The 13,799-nt window shown below is 35.8% G+C and overlaps 1 protein-coding gene across 1 annotated transcript in view; it reads right to left on the reverse strand.

Moving 5' to 3' along the window:
• The window catches only part of Ptpn12 (protein tyrosine phosphatase non-receptor type 12), a 60,997-nt gene that overhangs the window by 33,541 nt on the left and 13,657 nt on the right, over window positions 1-13,799 (reverse strand). Inside the window, exons 2-3 of the mRNA XM_090332915.1 lie at window positions 8,908-9,016; window positions 555-631 (exon numbers count right to left, since the gene is read on the reverse strand). Of these exons, the coding sequence (XP_090189041.1) occupies window positions 555-631; window positions 8,908-9,016 (186 nt within the window). The remainder of the gene's footprint in view (window positions 1-554; window positions 632-8,907; window positions 9,017-13,799) is intronic.

A 13,799-nucleotide genomic window follows, 5' to 3' on the forward strand; every position in this document is an offset into this window, starting at 1 on the left:
TCAAGTGGTAGACCACTAGCTTCGAGCAAAAAACCCCAGGGACAACCAGACCTCAGGGACTGGCATGAACAAAAAGACTGTGTTAAATTTTACTGTCACTTAAAAACAGCAAGAATTACCAAAAGTTTTAAAAAATTTAAGCTAAGGTTCTATAATTTTAAACCAATTCTACCTAGTAATTCTAATATTACTGATTTCTTTTTTAGTCCTGGACCTTTAGCTCAGAGCCTAAACACTGTCCTTGGGCTTTCTGCTAGGCTAGTGCTCTATCACTTGAGCTAGAGCACCATTTCCAGCTTTTTCTGTGTACATGGCACTGAGGAATCATACCCAGGGCTTCATGTATGCTAGGCAAGCACTCTACTGCTAGGCCACCCTTCCAGCCCCTAATACTAACAACTTTCTAAGGGATTAAACATGAATGAAGGGTCAATTCTTTTATTTTTTATTACTTTTCCTGGGATCATGTTTGGGGAATTTGAAGAACTTTATTAAAACTTATACAAAAGACATTGAGAAATGACAAAGGAATACCATGTAACACTGATACATACCTTAATAAAATTTGCATTAATATAATCTGAATCTTGAGAAGGAGTTTTCAAAGTCAACTTAACACGGCTATGATCAACTACAAGAAAAAAAATTTTAATTATGTTTCATTGGCATTTAAGTGTTTCTGATAATTAAAAACATTAGTTAATAAAATAAAGGTTAGGTTGGATATTAGTAGCTCACACCTGTAATCCTAGGCATTCAGGAAGCAGAGATCTGAGGATGGTGGTTCAAAAATAGTCCAGACAGCAAAGTCTATGAGACTCTTTTCTCTAACTAGCCATCAAAAAGACAGAAGTAGAACTGTGGCTCAAGTATCCTTGAACAAAAAAAAAAAGCTCAGGGAGACGGGGAGCATGGACTAGGGGTAGAGTACTCACGAAGCTCTGGATTTGATTCCTCAGTACCACATATATAAAAAAAAGCTGGAAGTGGTGTGGTGGCACAAGGGTAGAGTGCTAGCCTTGGGAAAGCCCAAGGAGAGTGCCCAGGTCCTGAGTTCAAGACCCAGCAATGGCAAAAACAACAACAAACATGAAAATCCTCAGGGACTGTTCACAGGCCTTGTATTCAAGGCCTAGAACAAAAAATAATAATGATAATAATAATAATAATAAAAATGAAGTTTCCTGCAGGGCAACTTCTAACACTATATTGACAGAAAATATCTTTTAAAAAAGTTATTGATATAAAGAGATTATGTTAAAGTTACAATAAGAATCATCTCTAAAACACTTTTAAAATATAAATCCTAAGGTATTGGCCTAGACTCACTAGAATGTTTAAGCCTCTGCAGTTGTTTTAACCAATAATCCAGATATCTGATAGACAACTAACCACTAATATATAACCTTATGGATATCTGTAGCTGATTTTGCATTGTTCCAAATTTTTTTTTGCATTGTTCCAAATTTTATACAAAGCACAAAGGTCTAGTTCTGCTGACTTTATTATGAAATCTGGAAATTTATAGGCAGAGATGTAATAATTACTACTGTATTGTAGGAAATAATATCACAATGCAAACGAATCAGGAGGGAAAGTTCAGAGGACCACAGTTCAAGGCAAGACCAAGCAAAAAATTAAAGAGTTCCATCTCAACTAACAAGCTAAGTATGATGTTATACATTTTCAATACAAGCTACATGTGGGAGGTTTTAAGTAGGTAGGTCATTCCCATAATCCTATACTCAAGAAGCTGAGATCTGAGAATTGCAGTTAGTATGAAGCCAGTACAGGCAGAAAAGTCTAAGATTCTTCATCTCCAATAAACTACTAAAAGCTGGAAGTAGAGCAAAAAAACCGCCAGGGACAGCATCCAGGCCCTGAGTTTAAGTCCCAGGATGGCACAATAAATAGTAAGAAAAAAAGAGATCACCTCTGGGCAAAATTGCAAAAACCACTAAAAAACAATTCTAAGGCAATAAGTGGAGAAAGGCTTTATCTGTAAGCATGGCTCAAATTGTGTAGTACCTGTCTAGCAAGTGTGAAGCCCTGCATTCCAACTTCAGTACTGAAAAATAAAAAGGAGGAGGGGTGAAAATGACACAATAGCCTTCAATGAAAATGAATTCTCTCCTCATCATGTGCCCAAAAAAGAGAGGATGTTTATGTATCTATCAAAGAATGTCATTCACTTTACATAGCCAGCTCAGGCTATTTGGGATAGTAAATATATGTACAAAAATTAACATCGTGAAAATGGAAAACCCTGTCAAGGGCTGTCTACAAATTGAACGCAATACCCATCAAAAGCCCAAGGTCATTCTTTAAGAAAATAGAAGCAATCCAAAATTTCATATGGAATAATAAAAGACCCCGTTGTAGCAAAAACAATTTTTAGCAGAAAGAACAGCACTGGAGGAATATCAATACAAAACTTTCAACTCTATTAAGACATATAATAACCCAAACAGCTTGATACTGGCACAGGCCTGAGGACCAATGGACTAGAACAGAAGACCCAGAAATCAAACCACAGACCCATGGCCACCTACTCTTTGATAAAGGAGCCAAAAAAAGTAGAATGGAAGAAAAGGCAGCCTTTTCAACAAGGGGTACTGGCAGAGTTGGTTAAGCACCTGCAGAAAACTAAAGTTGGATTCTTCTACGTCACCCTGCACCAGGATTAATTCCAAATGGATAGAAGACACTGAGGTAAAAGCAAATACCTTGAAAACTTTACAATGGCCTCATATCTAAAACATATCAACAGCTAAAAAAAAAATGGAATGTCTCCAAATCAAATCTTCAAAGAAACAACCATCCCATTAAAAGACTTAAAGAGAGACTGCTCTGAAGAAGAAATAAGAATGACCTATAGACACATGAAGAAATGCTCAGCATCTCAGGCCATAAAAGAAATGCAAATCAAAACAGCTTTGAGATTCCACCTCACTCCAGTTAGAATGGCCATGATGAAGAAATCTAGTAACAACAGATGCTGGTGGTGATGTGGCCAGGACAGATCACTACTACACTTTGTTGGTGGAAGTGTAAACTCGTTCAACCACTATGGAAAGCAGTATGGTGATTCCTCAAAAGACTAAACATAGAGCTCCCCTATGACCCAGCAATTCCACTCCTTGGCATTTACCCAAATGTCCAGAAACAAGGATATACTAAATCTAATAGCACAATGTTCTTTGCAGCACTATTTACCACAGCAAAGATATGGAATCAACCCAGATGCCCTTCAGTAGATGATTGGATCAAGAAGATGTTGTATTTATACACAATGGAATTCTTCGCAGCCATGAGAAAAAATGACATAGCCTTATTTGTGGAAAGACTTGGAAACAATCATATTCAGTGAAGTAAGCCAGACCCCAAGCAACACAGGCTCAGTGGTTTCCCTCATTTGTAATAATTAGTACATATCCAGGACTCTCCTAGCAGAGGATTACAATAGCTCAAAACATAGATATATAAGGTCATATAGGATGAGACTAAATGAAAGAATCTCTAGGATATGGAAACAAAAGCTTTATCTTGTGTGATTGCTGTTCTTAATGTACTATGTTATTTCTCTTCTCTTTTGTTGCCCTTTGGTTGGTTAATCTCATATTGTTACTGTATCTGATTTTATTACCTGTAATATTATATATATGCTTATTTGTTTATTTGAAATAGGAAAGGGAAGGGAGGAAAAACATGATGATTGGGATGGTATGGGGGAGGGAAATGGGGACAAAAACATAAGAGGGAGTATCATTTACTATCTAATAAATGTAACTGTAAACCTTCTATATATTACCCTGACAATAAAAAATAAAAATAATAAATAAATGGACACTTCATGTAAATAAGAGAATACTCAGCAGTTAGGATGATGATAAAATGAGAACATAAACTCTTTCCGTATTTATTAGTAATGTTACTAATTATTTTTATTCTCAAAATTTTAAAATTACTGTATAATAGCTAAGTTACCGTGGTGTCATCAGTAAGATATTTTGGTGGTAATGGATCCAAATAAGAATAATGGTTCCCTTATGTATCTAGGTTTTGTCATACAGGATGAGACTAAAATGAAAGGATCTCTAGGATATGGAAACAAGAGTTTTATCTTGTGTGATTTAATGTATTATGTTATCTCTCTTCTTTGATGCCCTTTGGTTAACCTCATATTGTTGCTGAATCTGACTTGGTTACCTGTTATAGTATATATGTTTGTTTATTTGAAATAGGAAAGAGAAGGGGAAAACAAGATGACTGGGGGCAAGAACATGAGAAGGGGTAACAATGTGTGAGAAGTAATACACCTATTATGTGTAACCACTCTATACATTACCCCGACAATAAAAAAAAAAAGGTTCCAAAATGATAGTCAAGACTGCTAGTATACCTAATAGGGAGGTAACATATAGGCTGGACATATGTTCTTCAATTTTTTCTAAGATGAAAAATTTTAAGCATATACAAAATAAAATGATATATCTATCACCTAGCTTCAATAATTCCCAGAATTTTTCCAATCTTATTCCAGATATCACTAATCATTCGAAGGACTAGGAAAAACAAATTATTTTTTGCTGTTCTAATTTATCCTGCAATAAAAGTTTGATTCAGTAAGCTCAAAATGGAGCAAAAAATGCTTTAAAAAAATTCCCAGTATATTCCAGTGTAAGAGTAAATGTAGTAGGCCACTGCCTTCTATTACAAACACAGTTCATTACTGAGAATTCAAAAACCAGTATTAGCTGCTTATGTAATTTATCACATATATTTTAATATTAAAGCTGAATTGAAGAAAACTAAGTATCAAGGAAATAAAAACAATAATTTCCTTTCATGTTTTTTTCTGTTTCTACAACAGCCCTAGAGCTTGACTCCAAAAGAGATAAAATCAATAGTAGCTACGAAAGAGGTGTTTGAAAGCTGCACCTCACTCTCCCATGAACATTTAACAATCTTTGGCAATAAAATAAAATTTACAAATGCTATCACCTCCAAGCAAATAGGAAACTATTAACTGATTTGTATAAACAAAAATAATCACTATAATTAGCATTACAGTAGGCTGAAAATCCCCTATCTACCATTTCTAAAAGCTGGCCCAGATTTAGATATAATAACATACAGTCACTACTCAGTTCTGGGACTTGCCTTCGATATATTGGATGTATTGAAAAAGTATTACTGGACATGGTAGCACATGCTTATAAATTTCACCCTGCAGGAGGCTGAGGCAGGAAAGGCAAAGACAAAACCTGCATAGACAACATAGGGCAGGTCTCATTTCAAAAACAAACCAAAAACATCACCAATAAAAAGATGGTAAAAACTGTTAGTTATAAAAATTACCAAACAAAAAACAAGAACTTTATTTTGAGAAGACTAGTTTATGAACACCACCTCTTAACCTTCCTTCTCTACCTCTGTTCAAAAGTCAAAGCTTCCTTTCTTCTTCTTCTTCTCTTTTTTTTCTTTTCTTCTTTTTTTGTGGGTCATGAGGCTTGAACTTGACCTGGGCGATGTCCCTGAGCTCTTCAGCTCAAGGCTACCAACTCTACAGCCTTACCTTTGAGTCAAGCCCCACTTTCATTTTCTAGGGGTTACTTGGAGATACAGAGTCTCGGTTTCTTTTGTGCTGAGGTTGGCTTTGAACCTTGATCCTCTGATATCAGCCTCCTAAGTAGCTTTGATTACATGCGTGAGCCATAGCGCCCCATAAAACTTCCTTTCTACTTAGTCTCAATTTCTCTCTGACTCTTATGTTTTCCATTAACATATATATATATATAAAACCATATGTTAATTTGTATGTATTCTCTATCATCTAGATGATAATATAAACCCTGCAAAGACAGGGGCGATTTTTGCCAATTTGTTTTTTTTTTTTTTTTTTTTGCCAGTCCTGGGCTTGAGCTCAGGGCCTGAGCACTGTCCTTGGACTTTCTCAAGGCTAGAGCTCTACCACTTGAGCCTCAGCACCACTTCTGGCTTTTTTTGTATGTATGTGGTACCGAGGAATCGAACCCGGGTCTTCATGCATGCTAGGCAAGCACTTTAACCACTAGGCCAAACTCCCGGCCCCGCCAATTTGTTTTTTGTATCACCAAAACATAATATATGCACAAAGCTCGCACAGATCCTGGGGCTTGTGGGGCTTGAACTCAGGGTCTAGTCACTGTCCCTGAGGTTTTTCACTCAAGACTTGGACTTTTACACTTGAACTACAACTGTTTGTCCAGCTTTTGAGTAGTTAATTAGAGATAAAAGTCACTGACTTTCCAAGTAGACTGCTTTGGAACCTTCTCAGATCTCAGTCTCCTAACGTGCTAGGATTAAGAGCTGAGGTTCAAAAGCTTTTGGTAAAATGAATCAAACATCATAGGAAAACAGAAATGGTGGTATTTCAAATTCCCTACATGAAAGTCAAGAAGTAGATAGAGACCCAGCACCAATGGCTGAGTGTTATCCCCGCTACTTAGGAGGCCAAGATCTCAGGATCACAGCTCAAAGCCAGCCTAGGAACAAAAGTCTGTAAAACTCTTATCTCCAATTAACCACCAGAAACCTGGAAGTGGTTCTGTGGTGCTTAAAGTGGTAGAGCACTACTAGCCTTGAGCTGAAGAGCTTGGACAGAGTTTAAACCCCACAAGTAACAAAAAAAAGTAGATAATCTCTATGTGCATCAATTAAGAGAGCACAGTTAAGATTATATTAATTAAAATGATCTGTATACCATACCAACCCCTATTCTGAGGTGTACAACTGATACAGTCTAGTCTAAATGTTTATATACCTCCCATGTTTATATACTGCTTCCCAATGAAATAATATGGAGGCAGGACTTTTAGGAAAAATTAGGTCATGCTCTGGTGACTGACATTGCTGTCATTATAAAAAATATCCAATAAAGATTGTTTATTTTTACTATGTGAGAACACAGTGAGAAATCACCATCTATGAACCAAAGAGCCCTTACCAGAGTCCAAAGATGCTGAGATCACTGATCCTGGACTTTCCAGCCTCTTAAATGGCAACACATATATTTGTATATTTTATAACCTACAAGGTTTATTTTTGTTATAGCAGCCTGAACAAATAAAAGTAACTTAGAGGGAAAATTGGATATGTTTTATAAAAGCTTGATAAGTGGCTACTATGGTAGATTGCCATTAAATACTTAGTCTGATGTAACACTGAAAAACACCATACTCAGTATTACTATTATCTTTATTTTACAAATAATAAAACAGACACAGAAATAGAGTACAAGTTCTTATTATCTACGAATTGATGATCTTATTATCTACCAACTGATGAAGTCAGTATTTGAACTTCTGGAGTCACAATTCTTCATTATTATTCTGTGTGTGTGTGTGTGCGTGTGTGTGCGTGTGCGTGTGCGTGTGTGTGTGTGTGTGTGTGTGTGTGTGTGTTCTGGGGCTTGAACTCAGGGACCGAACACTGTCTTTGGGTTTTTTCTTCAATGCTAGCACTTTGCCACTTGAGCCACAGCACCACTTCCAGCTTCTTTTGTCTATGTATGTGGTACCAAGGAATCGAACCTGGGTCTTTGTGCATGCTAGGCAAGCACTCTACCACAAGGCCAAACTCCCAGCTCTTCTTTATTATTCTATACCCTATTATACTATACCACATCTGTTATTTCTGTTAACACTGGACACGCACGCATCCTACAGCTAAGCATAATGCAAAACAAAAGTAAAGATGAAGGATTCAATTTAGGCAAGAAATCAGTGAGGAACAGAGGTAAGAAAACAAGACGGAGACTATGATCTGAAAGAGTTACCAAATTTCAAATAGGAACTGGCCAATGACATCAAAATAATTAACTGAAAAAAATTAAGACACCAAGAAAAATTTAAAAAAAAAAAAACACTGAATCTAGCAATTAAAAGGTTACCAAGAATTGAATCTAGGATGTTTTAGAGAAGCTTTAATAATACCAATAGTTAATTAAGAAACCAATGTCATAGAATATAGGAATTTTAAGATACTTGAAGGAAAAGAGAGGACTACCGGCAGTTTAAGACACAGTAGGTACAAAACAAAAATTTTACTTTATAAAAGGGATCCCTTATTTAGTCATTTTATCAGAAAATCACTATCTAAAAATATAACTCAAATATTATTCTTGAAGCACAATACTATCAAAGTTGTACTCAGATGTTCATATAGATAGAATAGCAGATATACAGGTGCTGAGTCATTTATGATCAATTTTTCATACATAATCAAGGATTTTTTTTTGGGGGGGGGGTGGGGGCTCAGCTGTGAGGCTTGAACTCTGGGCCTGGGTACTGTCCTGAGCTCTTCAGCTCAGGGCTACCATCCTACCCCCGAGCCACAGCACCACTTCCGGTTTTCTAGTGGTTAATTAGAGATAAGTCTCACAATCTTTAGTGCCCAGGCTGGCTCTGAACCACGATCCTCAGATCTCAGCCCCCTGAGTAACTAGGATTACAGGCAGGAACCACCACACCTGGCTCAAGGATCTTTTGTTAACAGGTAATAGGCAATCAGTGTTTTTTATAGCATTTTATAAAATTTGCCAATATTTTATATTGTTTTATTTTATATTGTTATATTTTCAATGAAATAATTTCTTTGAACAAGTCTACAAAAAATATTTTCCTTGGAATTCTGATACTCAAAAATAATTATTACAGCAGCTGCAATGCTCATAGAAAAAAGCTAAAACAACTATTGTAAGGAAAAGCAAGAAGCACAATTATAAATTATTATTTTGTAGTATATATTGAGAAAAAGATTAATTACTATCTCCTTATAAATCAAATTCGGGTAAAACAGCTGGTCAGGTTATAAAAATGCTCATTAGAATTTTTATTTGTTCTATCAAGGGTATTTCAAACTTACATGGCAGTATGTCTTTATATCTGTTCTTTTTAACATTTTCTTCTTTTTCTCCAGTGGCTGTGGGATAAATCTTTTCTGTTCTATATTTGGTAGACAATCTTCTTAATCGCTTAAAATACAAAAAAAAAAAATCAAGTTTAGAAAAACAATGGTATTTTCAAAATGTTAATGATTTACAAATAGCTCTTCACTGAATTCTGCTGAATGAATTCCTCAGAACAAATTCTCCTGTTTTTCTACGTTGTTAACTATCCTTTAATAATTAACCCTAAGGGTCATTCCTTTTTAGCCAAAGTGCAAATGTAAAAGTAATATTTCTTCCAAATGAGCAGCAAAGGAATCAACTACAATTAAGGTAATTTCTTTTTTTCCCCCTTTATTTCTTTTTTTAAATTTTTATTGTAATTAATAAAAGGGTTACATGATATTTGCCAGATAGAAGGTGCATTAATTCACATACATTGATACCCTTTCACATGTCTTGGTACCCATTACCCTCTCCTCCACCCCCCTCCCCCGTCTTGGTTTTCCCCCCCTTCTCTATCAAATTTCAAATAACCAAATACAAATAAATTCAATATATCAGATAACAAAGTGAGATACTGTAACAATATGAGATACCCAAGGGACAGCAAAGGAGATGAGAGATGTCCTTTAAGGACAACAATCATTTGTTATATGGCTTTTGTTTCAATATCCTGGAGGTCCTTTCAATCAGATTCATACTATATGGCCTTATGTATCAAGGTTTTGCTCTATTGCAGATCTCTGCTAGTAGAGTCCAAGGTTTCTACTGATTATGACAAATGAGGGAAACCATTGAGCCTATATTCCTTTGAGTCTGGCTTACTTCACTTAATATGATTTTTTCTAAGTCTTTCCATTTCCTAACAAATGGGGGCAATGTCATTCTTTCTGACAGCAGCATAGAATTCCATTGTGTACAAATACCACAACTTGTTGATCCACTCATCAACTGAGGGACATCTAGGTTGGTTCCATATCTTTGCTATGGTGAATAATGCTGCAATGAACATTGTTGTGCTAGTGGATTTAGTATGCCCTAGATTCTGGATGGTTGGGTAAATGCCAAGTAGTGGAATTGCTGGGTCATAGGGGAGTTCTATGTTTAGACTTTAGAGGCACTGCCATACTGCTTTCCATAGTGGTTGAATGAGTTTGCACTCCCACCAATAGTGTAGTAGTGATCCCTCCTGGCCACATCCCCTCCAGCATCTGTTATTATTCGTTTTCCTGATCCTGGCCATTCTAACTGGAGTGAGGTGTAATCTTAAGAGTTGTTTTGATTTGCATTTCTTTTATGACCAGAGATGTTGAGCATTTCTTCATGTGTCTATAGGCCATTTTTGTTTCTTCTTCAGAGAAGACTCTCTTCAATTAAGGTAATTTCATGCAAACATATAATTATTAAATGCGGATGCATACTTAAAACTTTCCTTTACTCAAGTAACTTGTGTTTTAGCAAAGAGTAAATAAAGGACTTTAATAAGATAAAAAAGCATACACATTTTAATATCCTTTCCTTTTTATTGTATTTTATTCTCGGGATAATGTATAGAGGGGTTACAGTTACATTCGTCAGGTAGTGGGTACATTACATCTCAAACCCTGATACCCATTCTTATGTTTTTGTCCCCTTCCAGTCATCTTGTTTTCCCCTTTCCTTTCCCTATTTCAAATAAATAAATAAATAAAATAAATGTATGTACAGTATACTAGTACACACATTCAGATATAGTAACCTCATGAGATTAACATAAGTAGAAAAAGAGAAAAGAAAAAAACACTTCACATAGCACATTATCCTTTCTTAATAAACTATGAACACCTATGATGTGACAGGCTTTCTCCAAGGTATAAGCTAATAATTACTTATAAAACACTGCAAAACAAAGTCCCTTCATGTTGAATTGGAAACATCCAACAAAGACCAATTCTGCTTGTTCACTGCATTACAGAAGTGGTTTGTGGGTTAGTGACAAATTCTTACCACATATGGCAATAGGGATGTTCTTTGGGCTGGAATATTTCTGTGTGTCAGAAATAAACTTCCTGCTTTCAGAAGAACTGAAAGTCACCATTGTGAATTGTTAAAGCCTACCCAACGACACTGCTAAAATTTAATTTCAAAGGAGTCTACTTTCCTTCAGGATTAAAAACATTGAAAACATTCTGGTACTAGTCAATAAAATTATTAAATACAAAAGAAAACTGGTGACTGACTTCATCATTTTATTTTTGCTACTTGTGATGCTAGTATTTAAACTAAGAATTTTATGTCCATATTTTAAAAAATTAGACAAAAGCTTATTTACACAATATTCTTAGTCCTTAGCTAGTCATTGTATGTTGAATATGGTATAGAAATGTCACACTGTACTACATATAATTACCATGAGTCAGTTAAAATATTAGGAATACACTTTGAAATATTATCAGATAAAGATAGTTTGTACAATACACTATGACTGTTTTGTGGTTAAAAATTCATAGCAAGGCCAGATATGATGATAGCACATGCCTGTAATCCTCACTATTCAAGAGGCTAAATGTAAGGAATGAGGTTCAAATCCAACCCAGATAAGAAAGTCCATGAGACTTATCTTCAATTAACCACCAAAAAGCAAAAAGGTTCAAGGACAATACCCCAGCCCTGAGTTCAAGCCCATGACCTGCACAGTATAGAAATAAAAAAAAATTCAATAGCAAGGAAATTCTACTTAACTATATTAAAAGTTAATCTTCAAGTAGACAGTTATTCCCTGCCCTTTACACTTTGGCTGTCTGAATTTTCAACCTTTCAGTTGTATAATCAACGCACATATCACCTAAGTGTCACAAAACCTCTGTAACAAGTGATTGGCACATGAAATGGCTGGATAAATATTTACTGCGATTACTGAAACCCTCTTAAATGTTAATTGCTATTTCAGGTTCTTAATAGCCACATATTCTGCAACCATTTTTTCTGACTGGAGCTGTTGTAGCTTGTGTATCAAATTTGTGCCGGCTTCAGAATCAACTGGAAGGCCAGACTCTTGGGCTCTATCCTGAGATTCTAATTCAGGACTTCAGGTAAAATATGAGAATTTTAATTCTTAGCTAAGGTGATTCCAAACACACGCTGCTGCTGCTATCTGATCTAGCTTTGAAAACAACCAGCACAAGATGTTTAGGTTCTACATTAGAAGTACTGATCGACTGACATAAGGGAATGGATATTGATTTTCAACAATTCTGATTTCTTGTATTTTATACATACGCTAACAACATCAATACTTTTCAGAGACTTTTTTTGTGATTTTTCATAGGAAATTTGGGAATAAATTAGGGATGAAAAAGGAATAATGCACTCTAAAAGAAAAGAAAAAGATATTGGGGGCATGGAAAGACCATGGTTGGAATAATGTACTTCAAAAGAAAAGAAAAAGAAGTTGGGGGCATGGAAAGACCATGGCTGGATAGCAAGAGAAGGCAAAAGCAGATTGCAAGAAACCTAATGGCATAAATGAACAGATTAAAAGGGTTGTAAGGAACAGAAATTCAAAACACCAAAACATTCCTAAATCACTTTTCCATATCACGAAATACCAGAATAATCCAACTCTTATGTATATAAAAACGCTTTACTTTACATCCACAGTGGTATGTCCTACCACCCTAAGCTTCACCATACTGTTACACATTTTTTTTTTTTTTTTTTTTTTTTTGCCAGTCCTGGGCTTGAGCTCAGGGCCTGAGCACTGTCCTTGGACTTTCTCAAGGTTAGAGCTCTACCACTTGAGCCTCAGCACCACTTTTGGCTTTTTTCTATGTATGTGGTACCGAGGAATCGAACCCGGGTCTTCGTGCATGCTAGGCAAGCACTTTAACGAGTAGGCCAAACTCCCGGCCCCCTGTTACACATTTTTTATACAAACAAAACTTGGATTTAATAGTTTAAAAGTTTCAAGTAAATTATTTGTTCTGTTTAAAACGGAAAACAAAATGATTTTCACAGGCCTCCAAAAATATCAAGCAATATGACTATCATCTTGAAGATACTTGTTTGTGTATCAAGTTTAAATTCTTACAAGGATAGAACAGTTTCATTATCTAAGGACTGAAGTTATTGATAATGTGTTGAGTAAAGCTTGTTAATCTTTCCAGAATCAATCAGTTAATTGTCTATTGGGTTGTTCATTCTATGCCTCCAAGGCATCTCAAGCATATCCAAATACCATGACCATTCAATAGTTCTTCAAGCCAAACCCTAGGAGTCATCTTTGATTCCTTTCCTTCCTTCCCCTCCAATCCATCAATAGTCTTTATTTGTTAGTTCTACCTCTAAAATATATTTAATCTCTTCCCATTCGCTGAACAGACTCAACTTGAGAACACATTTAAATAGAAAAATGTTAAATTTGTTTGAAAGATTATAAATCAAAGACCATAAAAACACAAAAATAGAACTGAAATGGAATTTAGTACAACTCAAATTCTATTAATAATAAAAACACAGAAGCTTAAGATCTTTCATGTTCTGTTACTAGACCAAGGACCCATCACAAATTCACTAATAACTTACAAAACAGTGAGTCTTTCTTTTTCCCTTTCTTCTTTCTTTTTTTGTGGGTCATGGAGCTTAATCTCAGCCTGGGTGCTGTCCCTGAGCTCTTCAGCTCAAGGCTACCACCCTACCCCTGGGCCTGGGTCTTGTTCCTGGTCTCTTCAGCTCAAGTCTACTGCTCTACTCTTGAGCCAAGCCCCATTTCCTATTTTCTAGAGGTTAACTGGAGATAAGAGTCTCAGATTTTTTTGTGCCTGGGCTAGCTGGCTGATCATTAGATTTCAGCCTCCTGAGTAGCTAGGATTACAGGCATGAACCACCG

Source organism: Megascapheus bottae, chromosome 5 (genome assembly GCF_031878675.1).
Source record: "Megascapheus bottae isolate mThoBot1 chromosome 5, mThoBot2.hap1, whole genome shotgun sequence".
Classification (NCBI taxonomy): Eukaryota; Metazoa; Chordata; class Mammalia; order Rodentia; family Geomyidae; genus Megascapheus; species Megascapheus bottae.